Source organism: Nelumbo lutea, chromosome 7, assembly GCF_056320005.1.
Source record: "Nelumbo lutea isolate HS-2025 chromosome 7, American lotus-T2T, whole genome shotgun sequence".
Classification (NCBI taxonomy): domain Eukaryota; kingdom Viridiplantae; phylum Streptophyta; class Magnoliopsida; order Proteales; family Nelumbonaceae; genus Nelumbo; species Nelumbo lutea.
Window position 1 is genome coordinate 9,440,945 of NC_142690.1, and position 25,259 is coordinate 9,466,203.

Below are 25,259 nucleotides of genomic sequence, written 5' to 3' on the forward strand. Positions count from 1 at the left end.
TCGATTTCAATTGAGACGTTAAAGAGGTGTAGATGAAAAGGCCTAGCTTAATAAAAAATTCTAGGCTTGGTCCTAAGTTTTGTCTTTACACTTGGTATGGCCCTACAAATTTTTACTCCAAGCTTTAGCCCATACTGTAGCCTAGCCCGAGCTCACATTAGACTTACAGATTTCTAATTCAATGTCCATAATTTTAGACCCGGCTCCAAATTAATTCGTGACAAGGTGGAACCGGCTCCGACCTAATAAGAATTGTGACAATATGTCATGAACTGAAAACCAAATTGACCCAATCGATTTGGGCACATCAGGTTCAACCCAACCCATTGACTAGGGATGCAGGTGGATCAAATCGGATTTGAATAAGGAGTATATCCAAATCTGATCCAACACTATTAATTGTAAATCCAATCTGAAGAACTAATAGGATATGATAGAACATGGGCCTAAATTCAAATCCGATGTGCAAGTCGGATTTTCTGAATATGATTCGATCCGATTTGATTTTTTAAAATGTAATAAATTATTAAAATAAAATTAAAATATAACAATTTAAATAAACAAAAACAAAAACTACAAGTATCTTTTCAACTATTTTCATCAAATATACATGCTTTTTATAAAAAAAATAAAAATATTTAGTTATTTAACTAAATGTTTAAAATCTATTTATTATAATTCAAATTTATTCAATAACTATTTAAATTATATTATTAATTGATTAATAATATTAATTTTGATATTTTGTTATTTAAGATATTTATTTATTGAAATATTTAAATAATATTTCGTTTTTAGTGTTGGATTTTTATTATTTGAATAACATTTAGATTGAATAATCTAGAAAATCACAATTTATTTTGTTTGTACATAATTACATGATGAATTTTGTAAAAATATATAATTATTAATATATGAATATTATTAAATCAATTATATTTTTTTTGCCTTTTCAATATATATTTTAAAGTTATTATATAATTTTGTTATAATATTCAAATAATTCTTGAATTTTTTAATTCAAACTTTCTTTAAATAGATGTAGATAAAAAGTGGGGGAGAAGATAAAGAAGAATTAGAGATAATTTAAGAGAAAAACTATTTACTAAATTAGAGATAACTTAAGAAAAAGTTGAAAATAGTGGGAAATGTTGTTCGGGAGAAATTTTAGGATATTAGATTATTTAGGTTATTGAAACGTATGAGAGAAATTTTATTTAATTTAAAAACATATATATATATATATATATATATATATATATATATATAATATGTACAGCTAGACCTGTTCATGGGCCAGGTAGCCCGATGGCCCGACCCGCACCTCAATCGGGCTCGGTCATGTAAATAGGCCCGCGGGCCTGACCTCGGGCCTAACATAGTAAGCCCGACTGTGTTTCGGGCCAGGCTCGGGATTCGTAAAAAAGCCTACCCCGAACCCGGCCCGATCCGACTCAGCATTATATATTTTATAAAATATATATTTATAATTTAATATATACATTTTTATTATTTTCTTTATAATTTTTTCTCTCTTTCTCTTCAGCCGCTTCAGCAATAGTAACCGAATGAGCTAAATTTCATGCTCGAGCTCAGACCTTAGAAAAATCTGATAATACAAAGTGAAAGCCAAACCTGAGCCCGACCCAGCCCGGCCCATGAACAGGTCTATGTGCCGCCAATCTACCATGTTGATTGTAAATTGTAATTGTATCTTTCTATATAGATTGAGATTGGCTCAAAGGCGTAAAAAAAAAAGAGATTCGCTGCTCCTGATCATTGATGGATAGGTCCCACTAATCGAACGACCAATAAACAAAGATGTTGGTCAATCCTTCGCATGGCCGAGCAACACAATAACTATGATAGGGAAGTTGGCCGATTGCCATCCGATACGTAATCCTTTCCCTTACTAGGTTTTATACACTCCTTTTTCTGCCCCCCCTCCACTCTCTCTCTCTCTCTCTCTCTGACAGAGAGGTTTACTCTAGGGTTTCTGCCGCTGCAGCCATGGCGAACTATGATCTCACTCGAATAATCGCCCCTCACCTCGACCGTCATCTTGTCTTCCCTCTGTTGGAATTTCTGCAGGAGCGTCAGCTTTACCCTGATGACGAGATCCTGAAAGCAAAGATCGAGCTTCTTAACAAGACTAATATGGTCGATTACGCAATGGACATTCACAAGAGCCTCTACCATACTGAAGAGGTTCCTCAAGGTTCGACGTTTTCTCCATGAACATGACCGAGTTCTCACCATGGTTGTTATTGCTGTTGCAGCTGCTTTGAGCTTGCTGCTTTGTCCGATTTTTGAAGGTTTTGAATTTGGGTTTTGTTTTGGCAGATATGGTTGATAGGCGTGTCGAGGTTTTTGAGAGATTGAAATCACCGGAAGCCGCACCACTAATTTCGTTTCTGCAAAACCCTAACTTGGTTCAGGAACTCCGCCATGATAAACAGTACAATCTCCAGATTCTGAATGATCGATTCCAGGTTCGTCTTCTCTTTTATCTTCACTTATTTTTTTCAACTCACTTTGAATTGTCTTAATTAGTAAAATTACTAATTAAGAATGCCTAAAATATATTTTGCGACCTTGGCTGTTGGTCCATGCAACATACCCCTTTTGTGCTTAAATTTGCCAAGTTTCTAGCTTATGTAAGGAATTATAGAAAAAATGGTCGACTTATTTGTTATTTACTTCAGTTTACTGCTTTAAAACTGAGACATCATTGATTTTAAAAGAAATTATAGTTTTAGTTGCCAGAACTACTGTGACCTGTGTCTTACTCTGATCTTTATCACTAGCTGGAAAGGGAACTAATATTTGAACATTCTTAAGCTAAGTTTCAAATGTTCACTATTGAAGGGAAAAAAATAACAGTAGGCCTTGAACCTTTACCATTTGCAACCTATCAAAAAAACCTTTACCATTTGCTATTTGGGCAATTTTTCTGTGGGATAAGGAAATCAAGTTGATGCTTTTAAGTTTGGAAGTTCAACAATTGAGTTATACAACCTCAGAATAAAAGGAAGAAGAGTAAAATGCATTGCCCTTGAATTACATGCATTGTAGAGATGAAGTGGAACTGTGGAACGACCTTAGCTTATTTATAGTTGTTGAGCAATTTCTTTTGATAGTAATATTGTTGTTGAGAAAAATTTCTATACCATTCTTTGTAATGTTTATGGCACCTTAACGTGCACTTTTAGTTATTTTTTATCTGTTATATAGGTGACTTATCTTCTTATATGTCTTCTTTTTTAAGATGTTTTCCTCCCTACTTTTTAAATGTGAGAGGCACTATAAAAGCACAAGGACATTCTAGTGCTCAAGGCGCAAGGTTGCTGAGTCACACACCTGGGCAAATCAAGGCACAAGATTTTATAAAAAAGAAAAAAATAATAACATTAATACATAAAAATCTGCAAACGGAATTTTAAAAGAAATTACATGTTTTAAAAAGCTATTAGCTTAGTCCAAAATACATAAGCATGACATATAAAAATTCAAATTCAAAGTGAAAGGAAACAGATATGGATCATATCAAGTGATTTAAGCACTATACGATTCAACCATGTGAATTACTCAAATGTGTTTGTTTATCTCCTAGTTGCATCATTTCAATGCAAGATGTCACTTGCATTCCTAATCCAATGAGGTCGAGGTTGGGGCCTTAACAGCATGGGTTCAAAGGTGGCGGCACCCCTAATCCAAATTTTGGGTGTTTGCATTTGTTGTCTCTAGTGGAAATTTTGCTGCATGAATCCTATCGGAACTAGGGCACAGACAGCAATAAAAGGTTATTTGGAAGTCAATAGACTATTACAAAGGATTAAAACGCAAAACAGTATATAAAATAGTAACTGCAAAGGAAAATTTATAAAGGCTTTAATGGAAATATGCCTTAATGGAAACAGTATATAAAATAGTAACTGCAAGCCTCCACCTTAGCCCAGGCATGTGGCTTTTCAACCTAAGGTTCAATCGAGGTGCATGTCTTCAAATATGCCTTGTCTCTGCACCCAGGGTGCCTAATATGCACCTTTCAAAAAAAATGTTTACCCTGGCATTGGAGCCACTTGTTTTCATAATTCTCATCTTCATATCACCACATTATTTGAATAATTTATAGGTTTCTCACGTAGCTTTTTTACTAATTACTTACTGAACTTTACAAACAGATTGGTCCAGACCAGATAGAAGCTTTATATCAATATGCCAAATTTCAGTTTGAATGTGGCAATTACTCTGGTGCCGCTGACTATCTACATCAGTACCAAGCTTTGTGCACAAACACTGACAGGAGTTTGAGTGCATTTTGGGGAAAGCTAGCAGCAGAGATATTGATGCAAAACTGGGATACTGCTCTTGAAGATCTTGATCAATTGAAAAAAATAATTGACTCAAAGGTTAGTGTTGGTTCCTGCTTTAGTGGATTAAGTCAGTCCTATTGCCTCTTTAATCGTCTTTACTGGCTATTTTTTTGCAGAATTTTACATCACCATTGAATCAGTTGCAAAGTAGAATATGGTTAATGCATTGGAGCCTTTTCATATTTTTCAACCATGATAGTGGCAAAAGTGGTCTCATTGATCTATTTTTCTATGACAGGTCTACCATATTACCCTATCTTTCTCATTTGCATTCTTGTTTTTATGTCTTCTAAGGTGCTTTCTTCAAATCTGAATATCCATGATGTTTTTCTTGTATATGCCAAGTTCAAAGATGTTTTCTTACCCTATCCAAAAATAAAATAAAATAAAGAAAGGCCATCAGTTTGCAAAGCCTTTTTTTATTTTTCAAACTTACTTCAAAAGATTAAGAAACATAATGTTAACATAATAATCTTCCTTTTGTAAACTTTTCTGTGGATCTTCTAGCTTTTAGTATGGTATGCTAGATTTGAGTTTTTTACTTGCTTATAATAATTGAGTAAGCAAGACTATTAAAAACAATGGGTAATCAAAATCATTGTTCACCATGTTTAATATCCCCCAAGAATGTATGTTTACCTGGGGTTTAGGTTTGCCTGGTTAAGGGAATACATTGTCATAAAAAGTAATAGATACATAAAGAAAATGAGAAAAAAAGCATGCAGGTCCCCTAAAAGAGTTCAATCAGTATATCTGGAATTTTCTAAAAATCTCTAGAATATGTCCATTTGTCTGTCAATCAGTATAGAGAATAGATGAAAGTTACATCATGATTGGAGTTTATAATCAATACGAATAATAAGTGGAAATTTTTAATCAGTAAACAAAGCGAAAGTTAAAAGTTTGTACAAGAAGTTTGGGGTAAAAGTAGCCCACCTTTTTTTATTAGTAAAGTGGCGTACATGTGCTGCAGTTATTGCTATCATCCGAATAGCAGCACCCATTCAATCATTAGAAGACCCGCATTTTTTTGATTGGTAAAGTAGCCTACATGTGCTGCAGTTATTGCTATCATCTGAATAGCATCACCCATTCAATCATTAGGAGCTACCATTTGCACAAAGTAGCCACCCTGCTCAGTGAAATTAGCAATCCCACAGCCATATTTAGGACCTATTCTGTTCTGAGGAGGGCATTTGTCGCCTAAACTTGTGCACAGAGAGCTTATAAACATTAGAGTTTTACCAATTATTTTTGTACTATATAATATAGCAGATCCAGTTGTGCAAAGAGAACCGTGTTAGGGGCTGAATGGAAGAAGTGTTTTTCTTCATTAATTGGAATAAGTGTTTCTTTTCTCTAAGCAAATTAAGATTGCAATGCAAAGTTGAATGGATTTTACAGAAAAGTGAATGGATTTTCATAAATTGGAAAAGAGTTACAGACTACAGACTACAGAGAGACATTTATAGGAATGGAAAATGCTAAATTGTCCATCAAGAGATTGAAAATATTCTGAGGAAGGAGTTTATATTAAGTTCATGCTAGCTATCTTCTGTCGACACTATTCTCCTTGAAAATTGAGCTTGTTGAAGCAATGCTTTTGCAGATTGATCTATAGAAGGCTTGGGGTCTTGAAGCAGTGTATGTGTTATACACCTTTAAGCCTGCAAACTTTTAAGCCAGAGTATGTGGGAGGGGAACTTTTGTGTTTTTTTTTTTTCCGGATGAATGAGGGGAACTTTTGTGTTGGTAAGGGTAGGACTGGTAGGTTAATTGTAGTTTCTTGTTTTTTTTCTCCTAAAGGTTTTCTCTACACCCTTAATCATCCATGACTTTCTTTTATAATACTTCAATGAAAATATCATCTACAATTCTGAACTTAACTGGTTTTTGGCATGGCTTCTAATATTTGACTTCATGACATTTCCATTATATGTATTTGCCACACCAGTGTTAGGAAATAGGCAAAATTGTGTTTTCTGACACTCCCTCAAAATAAGCATGCAATAGTTGCCTTGGATCTCATGCAAGAGGGGTGATTCTTGAATCATCATTATGATGGTTTCAAGAATCAAGGGGTGTTCTTGCAAGTTCCAAGCGACAAAGCATTTAATGAAAAGTGAAATGGAAAGAACATAAAAATGGTTATTGTTACAAACCAGCAATGGTGCAGGACCAATTTTTTTGAGAGAAATGTGGTGTTGGAGTTGGAAAGATGGTCAAAGATCTTTGAAGCTTAGAAGAAGAGGTCTAATGCGGCTAAAAGATTTAATAGCTAGAAGTTTTCTCAAACAATCTAAGTATTAATTAAAAGTGTTTATAAGATTGGAAGGGGGTTCGTTTCGAATTGGACCTACTAAGGTGAAGAAATCAAAGAAAGTTAGCAGAAGCAAAGAGTTTCCTTTTTAAGTTCGTGGAGAGTCGAGTCTTTTTTTTTTGTCATTGAAAAATGCTGTTTGTGTGTGAAGTGGGGGTGAATGTTTTTGTGTTTGTTTGTGGTTGCTTTTTTTTTTTTTTTTTTTTAAGATTTTGGGTCTGGGTTTTGGGAGTTAGGCCATTGCTTCTTCTTTTGGGTGACTAGTTGTTACCTTTGTTTGTACATTCTTTTTCCATTTTATTAAAAATTTTCTTTTATTACCAAAAAATGCTATCCTATGCCGTTAATGTTATTGTTGCACTTTAGTTAAGTTCAGCATTGTATTAAAGTTAGGTTTCTTTCTACAGGTACATAAATGCCATTCAGACAAATGCCCCTCATCTTTTACGTTATTTGGCCACTGCCTTTATTGTTAACAAAAGAAGGCGACCTCAGCTGAAAGAATTTATCAAAGTCATCCAGCAAGAGCAGTATTCTTACAAAGATCCCATCACAGAATTTTTAGAATGTTTGTATGTGCACTATGATTTTGATGGTGCTCAAAAGAAGTTACGAGAGTGTGAGGATGTAAGTTGTCTGGCCTTAAACTGTCTTGCTTTTTGCTATTTGATGGTAAATCAATAATATGGTGCATTACATAGATTTGGGTTTGGGCATATACAAATCTTGTACACAAATTAAACTATGTATTTGTTTATTATAAGTCAATATATGCTGCACTACATGGATATTGGTGTATATGGAGTTATGGGCATATCATACATTAGAAAACAAAATGTTAATATCCTAAGACTAAGACCACTGTATGACAATTTACTTGCTTTTGTTATTGGTATTGTTATCTGGTAAAAAGATAATTAGTAAAAGAGAAGTGCAATAATGAACTTGCAATGTCCTAAAACTAAGACTGCTGTAAGCCAAAAATCCACATGCATTAGCTTATTGGACATCTGTACATTCTAGTTCCAACTTGAAGTCTTGAACTAGAATGATCCACAGTGCATCAAAGTTTCTAGTGCTTTATGGTTTTATACTGATTTTCTAATTTGGAGACTTACTGCTCATTTCTAGAAGTTATTTGTAAGAAGCCATTGCAGTCAACACTTGGGTTCTTTTTATTGGGGGGTGGAGGTGGGGTGGGGGAGATTGGGAAGTGCTGTAATGTTTGTGTCAATTTCTCATTTTCTCGACATCTGCTCATCTGCTGCCTATTGGATTTCCGGATGCATACTTCCTGAAAGTGTATGTTAAGCTAAGAAGTTGAAAACTCTTATACAGGTGATATTGAATGATCCCTTCCTCGGAAAACGAGTTGAAGAAGGAAACTTCTCTACAGTCCCATTGAGGGATGAGTTCCTTGAAAATGCACGCTTGTTTATCTTTGAGACATATTGCAGAATACATCAGTGCATTGATATGGGGTGCGTATGAGCTTCTTGACTCCTGAACCATTTCCATTTAACTTTTATTGTGAGTAGCTGTTGCTTTTAATTTTTAACCCTTTGTATCCTGGCTATCTGGTGTTGGAACCGGTGGACTGAATACAGACCTTACCCTTACCTTGGGCATTTTTTGGTGTACAAAGTGGTTGCTCTCAGGCCTAACCTGCATTCTCATGCTTGTTAGCCCGGGATTTTACCATTATACTAAGTAATGGCCCTTTGGGGGGGGGTGTGTGTGGACCCTTTATTTCGTTTTGTTTTTTGCTTTTTCTTTTTGTCCTCTTTTTTTTCCTGTTGATAATATTGGTGGTGATTATACTGCAGTTCCTGTATTTGACATTTACTTTAGGAATGCTTCTGGGCATGTTCCAATTTGAATTATTCTCCTTTATTTCTGAATTAGGAGCAGAAAATACTTAATTCAATTTAAACTTCCAGATGTAATTGTGACCTATGTGGCTTATAATATTACTAGTTTAGTGTATCAATTAATAAACAATAACATGTAGAGTTTTTTTTTTTGTTATGATATGACATTACTAGTTTTTTTGGCTAGGCTGATATTGCTAGATTCGTGTATTGATGAATAACATGTTGACTTTTATCTTTCTGATCGGTAAACATTTATACTTGGAGTTCAAGTTACCCATTTGCCTCAGTCATGGTCTGTACTAGATTTTCATCTTTTCCTGATTGACTGCTTATTCGTACTGTCTCTTTATCTTGAGTCTTTTTAAAGAATATATATATTAAAAATTATATTTGCCTTCACTTTGCTCTGTAGTCCACTGCTACATTTACTCTTAATTGTCCTAGCATTTCATATTTTCTCCCATGCACCGTTGATTTGACTTGGAATCCCCAAGCTATCACATTAGCATTGACAAATTGTCTCTATAGGTAGATTCTTCCTTGCTCAGCCTTGCTCAGCCTTTTGGCATGGCTTTTGTGGTCCAGCATGTAACCCAGAGCCATTATATCTAATGCTAGATCAAGGTTTTAAAAACCGATCCGGAAATGGAACCGTTCTACCTACCGGTTTCCAGGTCAACGGTTCGACTGTCCGGGTCAAATGGTTCTGACGGTTTGCATATTGGGGCAACTATTTTATATGAGTTATGAGATTTGAGAAAGGAGAGATGTCGGCTGAGAAAGAAAAAAAGAAAGAAAAGAAAGAAAGAAAGGAGAAAGGAAAAAAAGAAAAGAAGAGAAAGGAAAGGAAGGAAGGAGGAGAGTAGTTCGATGCTCACTGGCGACGATAATGGCAACGGCGAGGCGGCGGCAACATACACGGATCTGAGTTCTCAGATCTTCTTCTTCTTCTTCTTCTCTCTCTTCTTCTTCTTCCTCAGATCTGAGACACGAACTCGGATCTGAGTTTGTATGTTTTCTGACGAAGAGAGTTCCTGGGTCAGAACTGCTCTCTGGGTCAAACGAGTTGATGGTTCGACCATCTGGGTCAGCAGTTTTCTTACAAAGTCAATGGTTTTTTACCCAAGAACGGGTTAGGGGTGAAACGGAACCGGTTGCTTGGACAGGTTCCAGGCCAAACGGTCTGACCGTCTGGGTCAACGGCGGTTCAAAAACATTGTGCTAGATAAGTAAAAGAAAAAAAAGGAGAGAGAGAGGGAATGCCTTGGTTTATACACCATTTTTTTTCCTTATTTGTATGTAATGCATTACATTAACCACTCACCAACTGGTGTGTCAACTCCCAAGCCATTATGCAGCTGTCTTCACTATATCTGAAATTACTTGAAAATGCCTTTCAAAATTGACGTTTTAAGTTTATACATCCCACATTAAAAAAAAAAGAAAATCTTTATGGGTTATACGTCCTACCCTTCAATTTTTCCATGTACTACCTGTGAGATGTTCATGAAAAAGTGTCCTATTGTGCAATACTGCAATGGAGTTTTTTCTTTTTGTTGTTTACAATTTAGCTAAGATGGTTTTCTGTTTATATCCAAAAGCAGTCCTGGAAGATTGGCTGAATGCTTTGTAAATTAATGGATTTAGAATTAGGCTGTCCTGTTGTATGTTTCTTTTTCCCATGGTGTCTTTAACAGTTTTGTGCCCTATTCTCTCTCCCTCTCTCTCCTTTACACTATTTAGCCACTCGTTGCTTGAAATTGGAATTAAAGTTTGATTTAATTTCTTTTGTTTTGGATTTTTTAGGATGCTTGCTGAGAAGCTGAATTTGAATTATGATGAAGCTGAGGGATGGATTGTGAATCTTATACGGAATGCAAAGCTCGATGCTAAGATTGATTCCAAATCTGGGACTGTTGTCATGGAACCCAACCATCTCAATGTGTAAGTTAACAATGATTTTAAAACAAAGTAATGTTACTGAGCTTCATTCTATAGATTGTTCTCTCAGAACCAACTTCTCTTGCTACAAATCTTGTTTTCTCTTCAGGTACGAACAAATCATAGAGAACACCAAGTCACTCTCGATGCGTACATACAAATTGGCAAATCAGGTTCTTGAAGCTGCACAGACTCAGGCTCGATAAGGAGTCGGGGTGGTGCTGTTGCTTGAAAGTTATCCCTTTCCATTTTAGGCAATTTTTTCTTTGGCCGTTGTCGGTTGAGTGCTAGTAGAAATTTTTGTCAACCGAAATGTATTCCTTTTATTGGTAGAAGAAATTTTTATAGTTAACATCCATTTGATTAAGCTCTGTAGACACAGATACACAGAATATTTGAGACTTTGAGCCCCGCAATGTTTCCCATCTTCATTTTACCATTGCCATATTTCGTTTTTATTTTATCCGAATACAAGAGCCTTTCTTCAACCAATGACCTTATTAAACAAAACACATAGTATTCACCAGTTTTCAAGTTGAGACAAGCCGATATGGAGACGTACTTGGATGGTGATACATCAATCACATGGCAATTACCAGTCGTGTAGAATTAGAAAGGGAAGATTATATATATTTTTTTCTAAGAAAATAAAATGATTTCATCCTGCTCCTAATTCCGAATTCCTCCATGAAAGATGCTCGAGTTCAAACTGGAACCTGCCGTAAAATATTATCTGCATGAAACGGATATTAACAGGATAACTTCGTTAATTCCCGTTAACTTGCCTGTTAAGCCATTACTGGTGACGTGTTCAACGCATATTGGTGGGTTCATGCCTCCCGTGAACCCGTGGGTTCACAGAATGTAAACTCGGAAATATCATATGGATGGTCATTGATCCAGATGAAAAGAAGGAAAGAGAAGATCGGTAAAGATCACAGACGGAAAGATCAGTGAATCAAACGAGATAAAATCTACATTAATCCAATGATGACTGAGAGGCAGCTACCGATGTCAAGGCCGTGACTGCTCAATAAGACATTAACCAACGAAAAAGGCTATACTCATTAAAAATAATTTAATCACTAATTTTCATATTCAAACAAAACTGACTTTCAGAATCTCTAGAGTAATCAGATGCTGCCATTCCGCCTGTTGTCTAGTCTAGATTCCTCTTTTTCATCAATTTCCAGTGCCAGCAAATTACATTATATCCAATCGACGTACAAACCAAACACTTCATGACAGAACCTTTCTTGATAAGCAAGAAATGCAATTCTCACCCACGCAACTTTTCCACAGCATCACAAACAATAGGCAAAAAAAAAAAAAAAAATCTGCACTTGTGGACCCTTTAGCCCACCAAGTACATCAAAAACCCATTTCTCCCATCTTTCACCTCACCAGCATCAGCCAAAAAACTTGGAAACAACTGAGGCCATTTAGCTTTGTATGCTGTACAAATGGCCAATGTAAGATAGCAGAGTCAAAAACCTTTTCTGTATTGTTTTCTTCCTCCCACGAGGTTTTTTTTTTTTCGTTCTTTCTCTAGCTCTTCAATATCTGCAACTTCCACCCAAGGGCCAAAGCTCTTCATTCTTTTTATGGAATGACCCAAGACGTTGCCTATATTCTGCAACTCTTGGAATGGAAAGCAATGTATAATGGAGCTGTATAACAAGGTTATCTTAATTGCCCTGGACCATGTTGATAACCTGACCTGAAGCCGCACAATTCCATTCAAGAATACCTGTTTGAACGACATGCCTCTGACCAACGAGTATGTGAGTTCCCAGATGACCTCCACACATCCCGCCATTGCCGCCTGCTGCTGTTTCTGTCAAATGGATGGTTAAAGGCATCTGATTGTGCCCTTGGGATGCTGCTTCCATTGCCTTTCTTCTGGGCATTCCTCACGTCCTCTTCAAGATCATAGCGTGAGCGCTGCAAATGGAAACTACTAGATCAAAACCAATCAAGCCATATGAAAGAAACGAAATAGAAAGGAATGATAAGTAATTTTGTTGTTGACTGGTAGGGGTGCAAAGTCGGGTTGCCAAAGTTGAATCCCAACTACATCAGCCTCAATTTTGGGCTTAGACCCATTCAGAATTAACAAACGCTCAACTAAACCCAAGTTGCACCTTGCTTGGCCTAAATTAAGTTCAGTGTCTTGTTATGGGAGTGCGTGTACAAAATTTCTACTTTCATGATGCAAGGGATCAAAGGATTTTAATAGTATGGCTACTCTATAGAATATCAGCATGAGTGGTTCGACGGGCAATGAAAGTAATTTCAGAAATTTAAAGAGCCATGCAAAGATTAGGAACACAATTATGCATAATCCACATGCAAATTAGATGCATGTGATTTGTGAACCTTGGCAGGGTCTGAAAGTATGGCATATGCTTCTCCAATCATTTTGAAGAGCCTGTCAGCATCCTTGTGGATCTCTGCACAAATTTCTTTCCACAACCCATCATCTCCATTATCACTTCTTACCAAGAATTGACCAGCCTATATTCCACCACAAACACATGTTAGGAACAAGCATAGACCATAGAGAATTGAAAATCAAAAGTGAAATTTTAATAGCAGATATGAGGCTAAAGACCTTATCTGGATGATGCCTAAGGGCAGCTTTACGATAGGCCTTCTTGATATCCGATGCTATGCTTGATGGTTCAATTCCTCTAAATTAAGATTTAAGATAAAATTACATTAGAAGCTTGAAATAAGATTTATTCAGTAAAACGCAAAAAAAGAGGGAGGGGGGAGGCGGGGAATCAAGAAAAAAGCCCCATTCCTGGAGGACAGTGGTGAATGGAGAAACAGAAAAGAAAAATATGGTATCAACAGTTTCAAGCATTTAAAAGAATCCATCAAAATCATAATTCTTGAAGTTCACAGATTTCCTATGGATTTTTTCAATGTTTTTTGGAGATTGACATGATACATAAATATAACAATTTCCAACCGATTTTGACCTTTCAGTGCATTGCATGTTGTTTTTCTCTGAAATTCTTTGGCATGCATTGAGATGTTATTGAATAATAGAAACCTGACAATCAAGTGTAGGCTTTTCTCCTTGTTTTGTACTTTTAGTCCATTTCTGAGAGAAGTATAATTGTATTAAAGCAAAAAAAGGTCCTTTGTACAATGAGAAGCTATACAAGAAGCTGCCAACTTCTAATAGCCCCTGATGCCAAATTGATGACCTTGGCTTCAGAAGAAGCTGTGGTAAAAAATTCTATTGTTCGTTTCTTTCCAAACAGCCCACAGAATAGCCAACAGAATGGAGGACCAGCACACTTTCCCTTTCTTCGTCAACCCAGATATGTTCCATTCCTCCAACAGAGCTTTCACTGTGATGGGCATGCACCAGCTCAGGTTCAGGGCCTTCAAAAAGTGATTCCAAATTGACGTGCTCAATGTTTTAAAACACAGAGGCTTGACGCAAGGCATTCCACTACCTAGAGGCGTGAGGCATAGTTCAGAACGCAAGAGGCATAAGCCTCCTGAACACAAAGATGCATAAGCCTACTTAAGAGGAGGAGAGGGGGGGGGGTGTCTTGTTCAATTTATCTAGCTACTTATTAGTTGTTGTTGTTAAGTTTAAACTATGCTAGATTTTCATTAACAGTCAATCATCACCCATTTCCAATCAATCATATTCTAATGACAAAAAAAAAAAAAAAAACAGAGCATCAATGTAAAAAAGCACATTTATATTTGTAACTTAGATATACTATTAAATAAAATAATAAACTAAGATAATACTTCAAACCTGGAATGTCATCCATGATGTCAGACTGAAACTACAACCCATGAGTACAATATAAAGTAATTACACCAAGTAACCAACTCTGCTAAGAAATATGCACCACTTTTATAGAAGCATTCAGTAATCAGTAGTGTTGTCAGATTGTATCTTTAATGGGATTTGGATTTTGGTGGATCCAGATTTGATCCTATCATAAAAATAGAATGTCAGATATTTCAGATCCATATTAGTCTTAATCGAATTAGCTTTGGATTTAAACCTGAACAATCAAATACCTTCCACGTCCCTGCTTTTACTATTCTATAATATTAAATTTCAAGGCTTCATCTTCAAGAAAAAAGTTAAATAACAACTCCATTATAAATAAAAAAGAGAATACAACAGGAAGGTGATAATATATCATGGGAGAGAAGAAAAGACGAACTGAGACACAACTTTCACAAAACATAAGCAAACTACAAAACTCTAACAAAATAGAAATCTAACACATCCAGGACCAGATCTTCAGACAGATTTACAGAACCTACAACGCAAGCAAAACAAGCCTAGTGGAAATGGGCCCCTAATCTTCCCCTTCAAACACCTCACCCTGCCCATCATCATCTTCATCCCACACCTCCAATTACATCTTTCTTCGAGCCTTCTTCCCTCTTCCTCCTCTCAAACTCTTCAAAGGGTTTCCTGGTAAATTCCTCACCGCCCCAGAAGAACAGGACAAGGCTTTTGCCAATCTACATCTTTTTTAGCAGCTTTCTCAAAAGAAATACTTCCAGATTTCTCCACCTTTTCAAGTCTCTCATCAAGATCTCTTGCAGTAGAAACAGATCCACTATCTATTACTTCTTCATGCTGACGAGTCTCCAGCTGAATACCCAGGTTAGATACAACCCAAGACTCCTCATCATCAACAACTTTGCTTGTCGGCAGAGTAGTCTTACTGCCCCTTATTTTATACACCCTCTTGTAGTTCTTTGTAGGACCAGCCCCTACCTACCCAAGTTTAACCTAGAAAAAACTTTGGTGACGTGAACAGTATGTGAATATCTTATTCCAGTACCTCCACGAGATTTTTTGAAAGTTACTGTTTCAGCCACATCTAAATCATTCTTAGCTCCCCTCCTGCTCAAATCCATACCTATCTTTCCAATCACTACCTCCTCAAATAATTGGTGATCAGCATCGGCACCCTCAGTTTGGGTCAGGGCACAATGGTTCGTGACAAAGTTTCCACTTCATCTTCAAGTTTTTCAAGATCAAGAAATAATCTGATTGGATAATTCGAACTAGATGATTAAATCATTTTGAAAATCCCAAAAGACTAACACTGTTCTTTATAAAAGGTCCTTACATTGATGTTTAGAGGCATCCCATCAAGCTAATATATATATAACAGAAATCTTTATTGAATTCAACTAAGAATAAGTTAGAGAAAAGCAGGGGGAGGTGAATTATCTTAACTCCCCCAAAACAAAGAAAAGAACAAGTACAGAGTTAGAAATAAGACCAAAACAAAGAATCCCTATTCACCCCTTGCTTAGCTAGCCAATCGGCGAGGGAATTTGCAGTTCTTTTAACCCAGCTGTACTTTATCTCAACATCCCTTGCCAACCAGTTGAACTTTTTCCTCTCATTGCTGTATTTCCACATTCCAATCTTATCTTCCTTTAACCAATTTACCACTACCTCCGAATCACCTTCAATAATCAGTCTCCTAATATTCAGTTCTCTTGCCCTTTGAATCCCTTCCAAGGGTGCTAAAATCTTAGCCCTAAGAGAGTCACCCTCACCAATCGGGCCAGAGATAAGGGCTAAGGCATTCCCTTCCTAATTTCTGAAAATTCCCCCAATACCATCAAACTAATATATTGTCTCTTTTATATTAACTGTACTAGATGTACTGGTGTATGATAACAATGGGTAATAGCACCAAACAGAACAGAATGGCAGAATGGGATTCACGTAGTGGATACCATATAGTTGGGACAAGGCTTAAATGATGATGATGATGATGATGTGTAGTAATATGGGGCTCTCCCTTCTTTTCCAATATAGAAATATAATATTCTCTACCATTTATCAAAGAATTGGGTCAGATTAGAGCATTACCCAACCCAGCCATCTGGGGTCTTAGGAGAGGTAGACTGGGCAGTGGGTACAGTCCTAACCCTTGGCATTTTTTTTGCACAAAGTGGCTGCCCTCAGACTCAAGCCCACGTTCTCAAGCATGTCTGCCCAAGATTTTACCATTATACCAAGCAATGTCCCTTGGAGCATTTCCTAACTAGATTCCATTATAAAAGAATCTAGCATTGGCATCCATATTTGGAGACTATGCTACCAGATAAGAGAAGCAAGATTCACAGCATACAGAGAAGAGTAAACCCAGTATTCATTGGTTTCCTAGATTGATGAATTGAGTTGCATATTATATTTTAGGGTTTTCTTTTTCACCTAACAAGTTAATGGCTTCCTAAATTTTGTATGGGGGATCCATATGAGAGTCTTGGACAACCCCAAGCCAATTTTTTCTTTCCCATTCTTTCTTTTTTTTTCGTATGGGGCACCAGGGCGGGGGGATTTGTGGGCACAAAGTTGAAAAATTAACTGTAGATCATATAATTTGCAGTTTGGCGAGAATAACTTACAAGATGAGATACATATCCAAGGGTATTCCTTTTTTGGCTTCTTCTTCCATTGTGGAAAGTCGAAGGCGAGCTTGTCTTAAATCATTGACACTGCTAGATGACCTAGTTCCAGATTGATTGGCTCCATCATCTGGTTGCTTTTCAAGAATAGATATAAGTCTCTCAAGATCACTAGCTGCTTGTCCATAATCTCTTATCATCTCATGTAAGGTAGCTCTTCTAGAAATTGCCTGCAGAAGTACAACAGAAATTAGGAATGTGATGTTTGCTCAAATACATGTATAAATAAAGGGTTCTCCATGGAAAGCAATTCATTTCATTCTCCTTCTCTTGGTCCCTTGTATAAAGTATGATGTTTGCTCAAATAACAATGTTAAATCTGGGAACATGTATGGAGAAAACAATCTCCCTTAAAAGATCAATTGTCATTTATTTTTTGCTATTTCTACCTACGAAGGGGAAACTATGACCAAGTTTAGTCTCCCTACCTCCTCAAGATTGGGATTTGGGTTTCAGAAGGGGTTTTAGGGACTCTAAACTCCCTAGTGTACCCAACCTCCTACAAATCCTTGATGAAGTATTGTTGGACCCTTCTAAGTCTAATGGTCAAATTTGGACTCCATCTCCTTGGATTCTTTCTCTCATTATTCTTTCTTTAAGGTTGTAACCCAATCTCCCCTTCCCCTACAAACTTTTCCTGCAAAAGAGGTTTCGTGTAGACCTATCCCACCTAGAATTGGAGCTCTCATCTGAGAGGTTTTTCTGTGAGAAAAAATTATACTTGCGATTTGCTCAAAATAGGAGACCTGATCAATGCTTATCTCCTCATTGGTGTGTCCTTTGCAAAGCTAATGGTGGCACCTGCTATCACTTATTAATCTCCTATCCATTTGTTACTTGTATTTGGGATTGGTTTTTCTCTTTATTTAGGTGTGGGTAGGTTCCTTCATCAAGCACACCAAGCCTCTTTTATCCTACAAGTTTTATGTGGCCAAAGAAAAGGGGAAGGATAATGTGGAGATACACCAAGGCAGCTATCATTTGGACAATTTGGGTACAAAGGAATGCAAGAATTTTCATGGAAAAGGACAGGAATAAGGAAGCAGTAATTAAAAGTGTCTCTAATAGGATCATTGAGTAAATGGAGAGAATTTGTAGGCCCATTCTCAAAAAAGAGCATAGTTTGTAGAAGTTGGATGCCACCAGCAAAGGGATTCATGAAACTCAACTTTTATAAGAGAAATATGGGGAATCCAGGAAACTCACTAAAGGCTGAGATTATGGTTGTAATGGAAGCTTTGCAAAGACAAGATAGAGAAGCAACTCTATGGACTTACAAGAGATATGGAAGTAAAATAAAGGGTGCAAAGGGAAGCTAACTGCATGGCTTATACTTTAGCAAAGCAAGGGGTGGGGAGAGAACAAAAATTTTGGGCACAATTGTAAAAATTGAAAGGGGAGAGATAATAGGTTATCTCTCAAAAGGGAAGATGTATATATGTACACTTTATTGTTATGTAATTTTAACAAAACTGATGGTTATTGATCAGAAAAATAGTAATGCAAATAAAGAGCATATAATATGAACAATAAAGAAATGTCATTAACTAAAAAAAATTCTGCAAGGCTGCATGCATAAGACATCAAATTCCAACACTAATGACTTGGATCAATGGTTGAACAACATTATATCGTAAATAATTAAGATGAAATGTGAATTTGATTACTTCCAAAGGAAATTTCTACTTTTGCCAAGAGTAAAATCATTTTCATTGTCTCCACAAACAAATCATGGAAGTAGGGGATCTACACACAGCCCAACAAACGCAAACACTTCAAAAAGTAACCCACTTCAGAACCTAGGAAATTGGCTTAACCCTCCAACTATTCATTCTTAAAATTGAGAAACACCACCTGCTTTTGCTAAGATTAACCCTCAACCATGATACATATTTAGAAAACATTGGATGGTAGCTCTATATTACAGACAGGATATATAGGGTAACCACACAAAAAAAGAAGGCTTTGATGTGTGCCCACCCCAGAATCCCAAGCCTAGCCAACCATCTCATAAGTCCTAGACCTTCTCTTTTGGTGTCAAGTCCCTCACTTGAAGCTAGCTGACTGACCTCTTAGCCCACCCCATGCTTGAACAAGTCTTGGAACCAGAGAGAAAGAAGAGAAAGAGAATGCTCAAAGAAGGTGCTACAGGATATTTTGTATTTTATTTATCTTTTAGCATGTAGATTAAATGGCGAGTAGGATCAGGGTTGTTCTACGGATTGAGTAAGATCAGTGTTACTTCTCTTTCTTGAAATAGATATTTAATAAGTAAAATGGACTTTATTAATTTCTTGTAAGCAGTACAAGCATGAGGCATGAGATGAGACCTCTCTCATAATATTTAATAGTTACAACTTACACTTCTTTCTTTAAATGGCTGTATTCTCTTTCATTGGAAGTTAGTGATTGAATGAAGCTTGAATGAAATTGGTTTCCCTCCCTCTCTCTCTAAATTTCTTCTCCTTCCTGAAACTTTTTCAAGGTGCAGTAGTATAGCCCTTCCTCAATAGGCATAATGCACCATAGCAGATCTCCTGCAAATTCAAAAATGGGAAGAGCATATTTGTTTAGCTTTAGCTCCATTTCCACATGATTTTTGTAGCATGGGGGTATGTATGAGCTAAGAAGGCAGCATACTTCATTTCCTTTCTGATGAGAAACTGTGAAAAACTGCACGTCTGTACAAACTCATTACCTTTAATATGGTTAGCCATGGATAATCACCTATATAGTCTCAATTACAATTCCCTCCTTTGGGTATTAGACGCCAAAACATCTGATTCCTTGTTGCCCGTTGTAAGGCCAGACCATCTGCAAAATTGTTTGCAGACCAAGACACCCATTTGATACATACTCTTATCTCCTTCACCAGTTGTTGAATCTGCCAAAAAGCATGTCCATACATCCAAGATCCCTCCTGATTTCTCTCTAGCCATGCTGTAATGACACATGAATACACCTTCAATGATGAGGTTCCTACAGTTCGGTAATTTTGTGTTTTGCCCATCTCAAGCCCCTGTAGTACAGTTTTCAAATCTACCTTTTTTTTTCTGAAGGATAAAGAAAAAGAAATTTTATTAAAATGAAAAGGAGTTACAGATCAATTCTACTCTCGTTGAATCACCTTCCCCTATGGGACCAGAAAACAGGGAGTGTATATATTTCCTTCACTATTTCTGAATACTCCCCAACCATAGAGATTCCTTTCTTATCCAAGTTGCAACCATCAAGATTCAGATGCCGTATTTCATTTTAACATGAGTTTGATTCACATATCCATGATCACAGTCTCAGTTAAGGAGTTCTCAGGATTAGTCTACTTAGCTTTGGGCTTGGCACTTTTTTTTTGCTTTTTTTTGATAGATGGCTTGGCAGATAATCTTACAATTGATTCTTCTTAGACAATATCCTTTCGACAAACCAACACAAGTGACTATAGTAAGTATTCCTAATCTTTTTCTATGATAGTGAAATTATAATGTTTCTTTTTTTCTAGTTTTTTATTTTTCCTTAAAAAGATACAGCTAAAATATTTCCTGACACATTGAACATAAGTAAACCATTTCAAAGATCTTCTAGAACCATTGCATACAAGTGCAACATGGAATATACTATCCTAACCTTTGGGTAATTCCCATCAAGAGCTATTGCTACACTGCAATCTGCAATAGCATCAGTAATTTGGCCCAGAGCTTGGTATGCCGCTGCTCGATTGCAAATACAGATTGCGGCAAAAGGACGTGATTCAACATTGCATGATAAAGCAGCAGTATAATGTTCAACTGCTTCTGAATGCCTTCCTGATTGAAATGCTTCATTTCCGGCAGCCTGCAGTCAAGAAAAAAAAGTCATTATGAGGAATATTTTAAATCCTAAACCCATTCAGTTTTGCAGCAGCAGTACCAAAAAATAAAATAGATAAAGTGAGCTTATGCATAAACAAATATGGATGGGCAGGAAATATTAACTGCATGAACAAAGTACGCTATTCAACTTATTCCCAATAAACAAGTATCACTTTCTGGCAAGAACATCATGCATATAAAACATGTAAGCAATCATATGTAACTAGACCACACCTAGACCTTGTAGTAACTAGGTGGCTTGTGAAATGTGTGAGGAGAGACAGTGTATTAACTAGCCAATGGTGCTGGGAACAAAAACAAAACCAATATAAGAGAAAGGAAGAAAAGGACATATGTGACAAGGTCACCTTGTAATCTTAATAAATAGAGATAAAGGAATCAGTACCAAGGGAGTATATACCTGCACATTGAACATAATACTGCCTGATTTGGTTCAGTCAGTGTTTTAAAAGCGCAAGGTGCAAGGGCCAATTTGTGCCGAGGTGAGGTATGCACCTTTTTGAAGCAAGGTGCAAAAATACAAAAAAAAATGCTAAAAATAAAATAAAAAATCAGAAAATTCAAAAAAATGCTAAAAATAAAAAAATATATATTATACATAATATTAATAAAAAATATAAACTTAAATTTTAAAACTAATGTTTTAAAAAACCTATTATCTAAAATTAAAATACATAAACATAACATGTAAAGCGTATTCAAATGAAAATTTAAAAATAAAATCAAACATATAAAACATTTTCAAGCATGTAAGTAGGATGGAGGTCTAGGCATTGGGAATGCAAGGAAGAGAAACTTGCCTCTACTAGGGAAATAGCTGTGGAGATTTTCATTGGAAAAGGAAAAACTGTGGGCTAAGAAAAACTGTTTTATAAAATCATTTCAATTATCAAAAAAAAAAAAAGAAAAACTGTGGGCTAAGATAATATGTAGTATTCACGGGCTTGCGGAGAATGGATGGGACTCTGGGATTTTGGCCAAGACTACAAGGGCATCACCTTGGAAAGCAATCCAAGCTATTCCACCTTTATTTTCTCCTTGGATCAGGTATGACTTGCACTCAGGTAATCCCATTAAGTTTTGGGAACATGTTTAGGTTGGGGATTCTCCTTTGAAAGACCAATTTCTAGCCCTCTTTGCTATCTCCACCTTCATTTTTTGGCTAGGACTACAAGGGCATCACCTTGGAAAGCAATCCAAGTTATTCCACCTTTATTTTCTCCTTGGATCAGGTATGACTTGCACTCAGGTAACCCCATTAAGTTTTGGGAACATGTTTAGGTTGGGGATTCTCCTTTGAAAGACCAATTTCTAGCCCTCTTTGCTATCTCCACCTTCAAAAATGAACCACTTACCACTTTCCTTGTACCCTCGAACTCAACCTCTGGGTTTGGATGGAACTTGGGTTTTAGAAGAGTTCTCAGGGACACATAATTGGATACTACCTTAACTCTCATGTCCATAGTCCATTCTTGATGGGGTTTTCTTGGAGCCTACAAAAACAAATAGTAGGACTTTGACTCTTTCTCCTTCAAGTTCCTTTACTTGTGCCTCCTTTAAAGCCCTAATACAACTGGTTGTTCCTATTGGCTTTTCATTCCCTACTAAAGAAGTGTGGTGTCAACCTATACCTCTAAAGGTTGGAAGTTTCTATTGGGAAGTTTTCCTAGAAAGAGTCAACACAGGTGATTTGCTTCAAAGAAAAAGACCCAATAGATGTTTATCTCCTCACTGGTGTGTTCTTTGTAAAGCTGTTGGTGAGTCTGCACACCACTTACTAATATCCTGTCAGTTTGCAAAAAAAAAAAAAATGGGGAATGGTTTGCTTCTTTGTTTGGGTGTAGGTGGACTTCCCTAATGAATATGCAAAGCTTGTTTACTTCATCTTCTTTCAACTGCCCAACAAAAAGGTCAAGGATCGTGTGGAGATATCTTAAAGTTGTTGTTTGTTGGACTATATGGGAAGAAAGAAACTCATGGATTTTTTTAGAAAAGGAGAAGTTTGGAAACCATGCTAGAATTGATCCATATAAGGGTAATACATTGGTTGAAAACAATGGATTTCTTCACAGATTTTTCAACAGATGATTTGTTAAGAAAATGGAAAGAAATTGCACGTTCAACCTCAGTTAAGAAGACCTCGATTCCCAACTGGAACCCTCCACCTCTTGGATTTATCAAACTTAATTTCCACACAAAAAATAATGATTTTATAATTTTAATTGCCATTTAAGAAGATATTTTATTAAGATAAATGAATGAACAACATTAGCAAATAGGGGGTTCTCGGAGCTTTGGTGAGCGAACAAATAAAGACATGCTTCTTGGGCTTGCCTTGAGGGGTGTGGTTGGGGGTCCAAGGGTGGAGCCCCCAGCCCAGCTACTAGGTTAAAAAAAAAAACGTAAATTTTTCAAAAGGTGCATGCCTGGATTAAGGCGCAAGGCGCATCAGGTTTTGAACCTAGGAACTAGGCAAGGTGCCTACCCTAAAATGCACCTCGCCTGCGCGCCTTTTAAATCACTAGGTTTAGTTCAAGAACTTCAGTCATTCTATGAGACCTTTGCAGGTACAAACTCCCTCCCCACACCCACACCCCCAGCCCCACCCTCCTAAAAAGAAGGGACAAGGAAAATAGAAAAATAGCCCTCAGTGCCAGCTGGTTTATAGCACACTTGCATTTAGTCAGAAATATTGTTTTTCCTGGTATATATAGTAGAATCGGACAGTAGTGAGTTCTCTCACTGCACCAAAAGGTATACAATAAGAGATATTTCACTGCATCACGCAATAACACAAGGCCATCTCACATCCAATATGTTAGACCCAAGTCCCAAGCTATTTTATTTAACAGAGGAAATGATATTAAAACACCCATCTGGACAACTAAAACATGATGAAATCAAGACAGACAAGAAAAAAGGCCTAATAGGAGGGTAACTCATAAAAAAAGTAGCATAATTATGATGAAACAACAGCATCCTGTGAAACAACCATGGTTTATGTTGCTGAAGACTACTTTTTTCTAGTATTAAAAGACAATAGTACTTTTTAAGAGGTGACCTTCCTTTATGGTTCCATAACCAGAAATATAGGTTAGCTAACAAATTTTGCCCCTTTCCTTTATAATATTGCAGAAAAACAGAATGAACCTAGTCACCTACCAACAAAATGTTATTTATATTTGAAAAATAAAGCCAGATATACAGTCTTGTATGAAACTGGAAGACTTGTGTATCAGTTAATGTCAAGATTTCAAACTGATTCTCATGATATAGAAATAAAATAAAGCATGGCATATATGGGTCAAACATAAAGATAGCAAGACTAAGAACATCTTAAACTATATTAGTTTGCATTGCAATTATAAAAATGTCAATGAACTGAAAGATGCTTATGCATTGACTGGCAATACCTTGTGACGTAATAGTTCACGCACAGTAATAGCCAATGACATTAATGAGTCTGGGTTCTTGCCTCCATTCCTGGAATTATTTGTAAATTAGAAACCTCAAGTGCATATGATGAACATCCTGCTTCAACTTAACAATAGAAAATACTACTATAACAATATGAAATTTTTATTACTTTTCAGTAACAGATTCTGCTTGCTCTTGCCTCTCAAGAAAATCAAGGGCCTCTTCAAGCTTTCCGGAATAAAAGTAGGACTTGGAAATCAAGCGCCATCTCCAAAGCTTTGCAGGAGAGTGCTCAGTGCTTTCAGAGCTATCCATGTTTTCTGGCTGGCCATCAGCACTTTCTGTGGCAGAATTCTTCTCTGCAGAATCAAGGGTCTGCTCACACAGCTGAATCACCTCATCATACTTCCGAAGCTGTTATATTTCCAAAAGTAAATCAATGGCAGGGCCAAGTTTTCCAATGAACAAATAAAGTGGTTGAATAACAGATAATTAGATTCCAAAACTAATGAGCTAGATTAATGAAAATGTAAACAAGGAACCCTCAGCTCTGTGGAGAAGACTAATTGAAGCAAAATATGGTTCAAGGAACAGATGTTGGGACCTGGGGATGATGAATTCTTCATATGGTTGTGCCATGTATGTGACAAGGAATGGAATATGTTAACTTCTGGAGTGACAGATGGTGTACAGAGAGGCCTCTGAAGGAGATTTTTCCCGCTCTTTTTGATATTGCAGTAAATAAAGACCTCAATGTTATTGGAAAATTCCACTTTGTGCATAAGTCATAAGCTATTTAAAAATATAGGCTTCAATTCCTTTTTTGTACATGAAAATCTTTTTGTAAGGCAGGATTGAGGGGTATAGAGCTGCCAGGGCAGAATCTATGTAGTCCCTGTGTACATCATCTATTTGTACAAGTTTGGTTTATTAATACAAACATACTTTACTTTCCTTCAAAAGTAAAATGACA

The 25,259-nt window shown here is 36.6% G+C and overlaps 2 protein-coding genes across 2 annotated transcripts in view; one reads left to right on the plus strand and one right to left on the minus strand.

Annotated features, from left to right (window-relative positions):
• The first annotated feature begins 1,892 nt into the window (after window positions 1–1,892).
• LOC148844994 (eukaryotic translation initiation factor 3 subunit E-like) lies at window positions 1,893–10,942 on the plus strand. The gene is made up of 8 exons (XM_088953088.1): window positions 1,893–2,218; window positions 2,344–2,492; window positions 4,185–4,412; window positions 4,493–4,614; window positions 7,104–7,323; window positions 8,035–8,177; window positions 10,377–10,514; window positions 10,621–10,942. Exons 1-8 carry the CDS (start codon window positions 2,011–2,013, stop codon window positions 10,715–10,717), a joined length of 1,305 nt encoding a protein of 434 aa, XP_088809214.1. The 5' UTR covers window positions 1,893–2,010; the 3' UTR covers window positions 10,718–10,942.
• Window positions 10,943–11,552: 610 nt separating this feature from the next.
• LOC148844995 (uncharacterized) overlaps window positions 11,553–25,259 on the minus strand; it is a 30,815-nt gene continuing 17,108 nt past the window's right edge. The window contains exons 6-12 of the mRNA XM_088954302.1: window positions 24,486–24,700; window positions 24,283–24,352; window positions 20,625–20,831; window positions 16,941–17,170; window positions 13,126–13,204; window positions 12,891–13,028; window positions 11,553–12,455 (exon numbers count right to left, since the gene is read on the minus strand). Of these exons, the coding sequence (XP_088810428.1) occupies window positions 12,252–12,455; window positions 12,891–13,028; window positions 13,126–13,204; window positions 16,941–17,170; window positions 20,625–20,831; window positions 24,283–24,352; window positions 24,486–24,700 (1,143 nt within the window). The 3' untranslated portion in view covers window positions 11,553–12,251. The remainder of the gene's footprint in view (window positions 12,456–12,890; window positions 13,029–13,125; window positions 13,205–16,940; window positions 17,171–20,624; window positions 20,832–24,282; window positions 24,353–24,485; window positions 24,701–25,259) is intronic.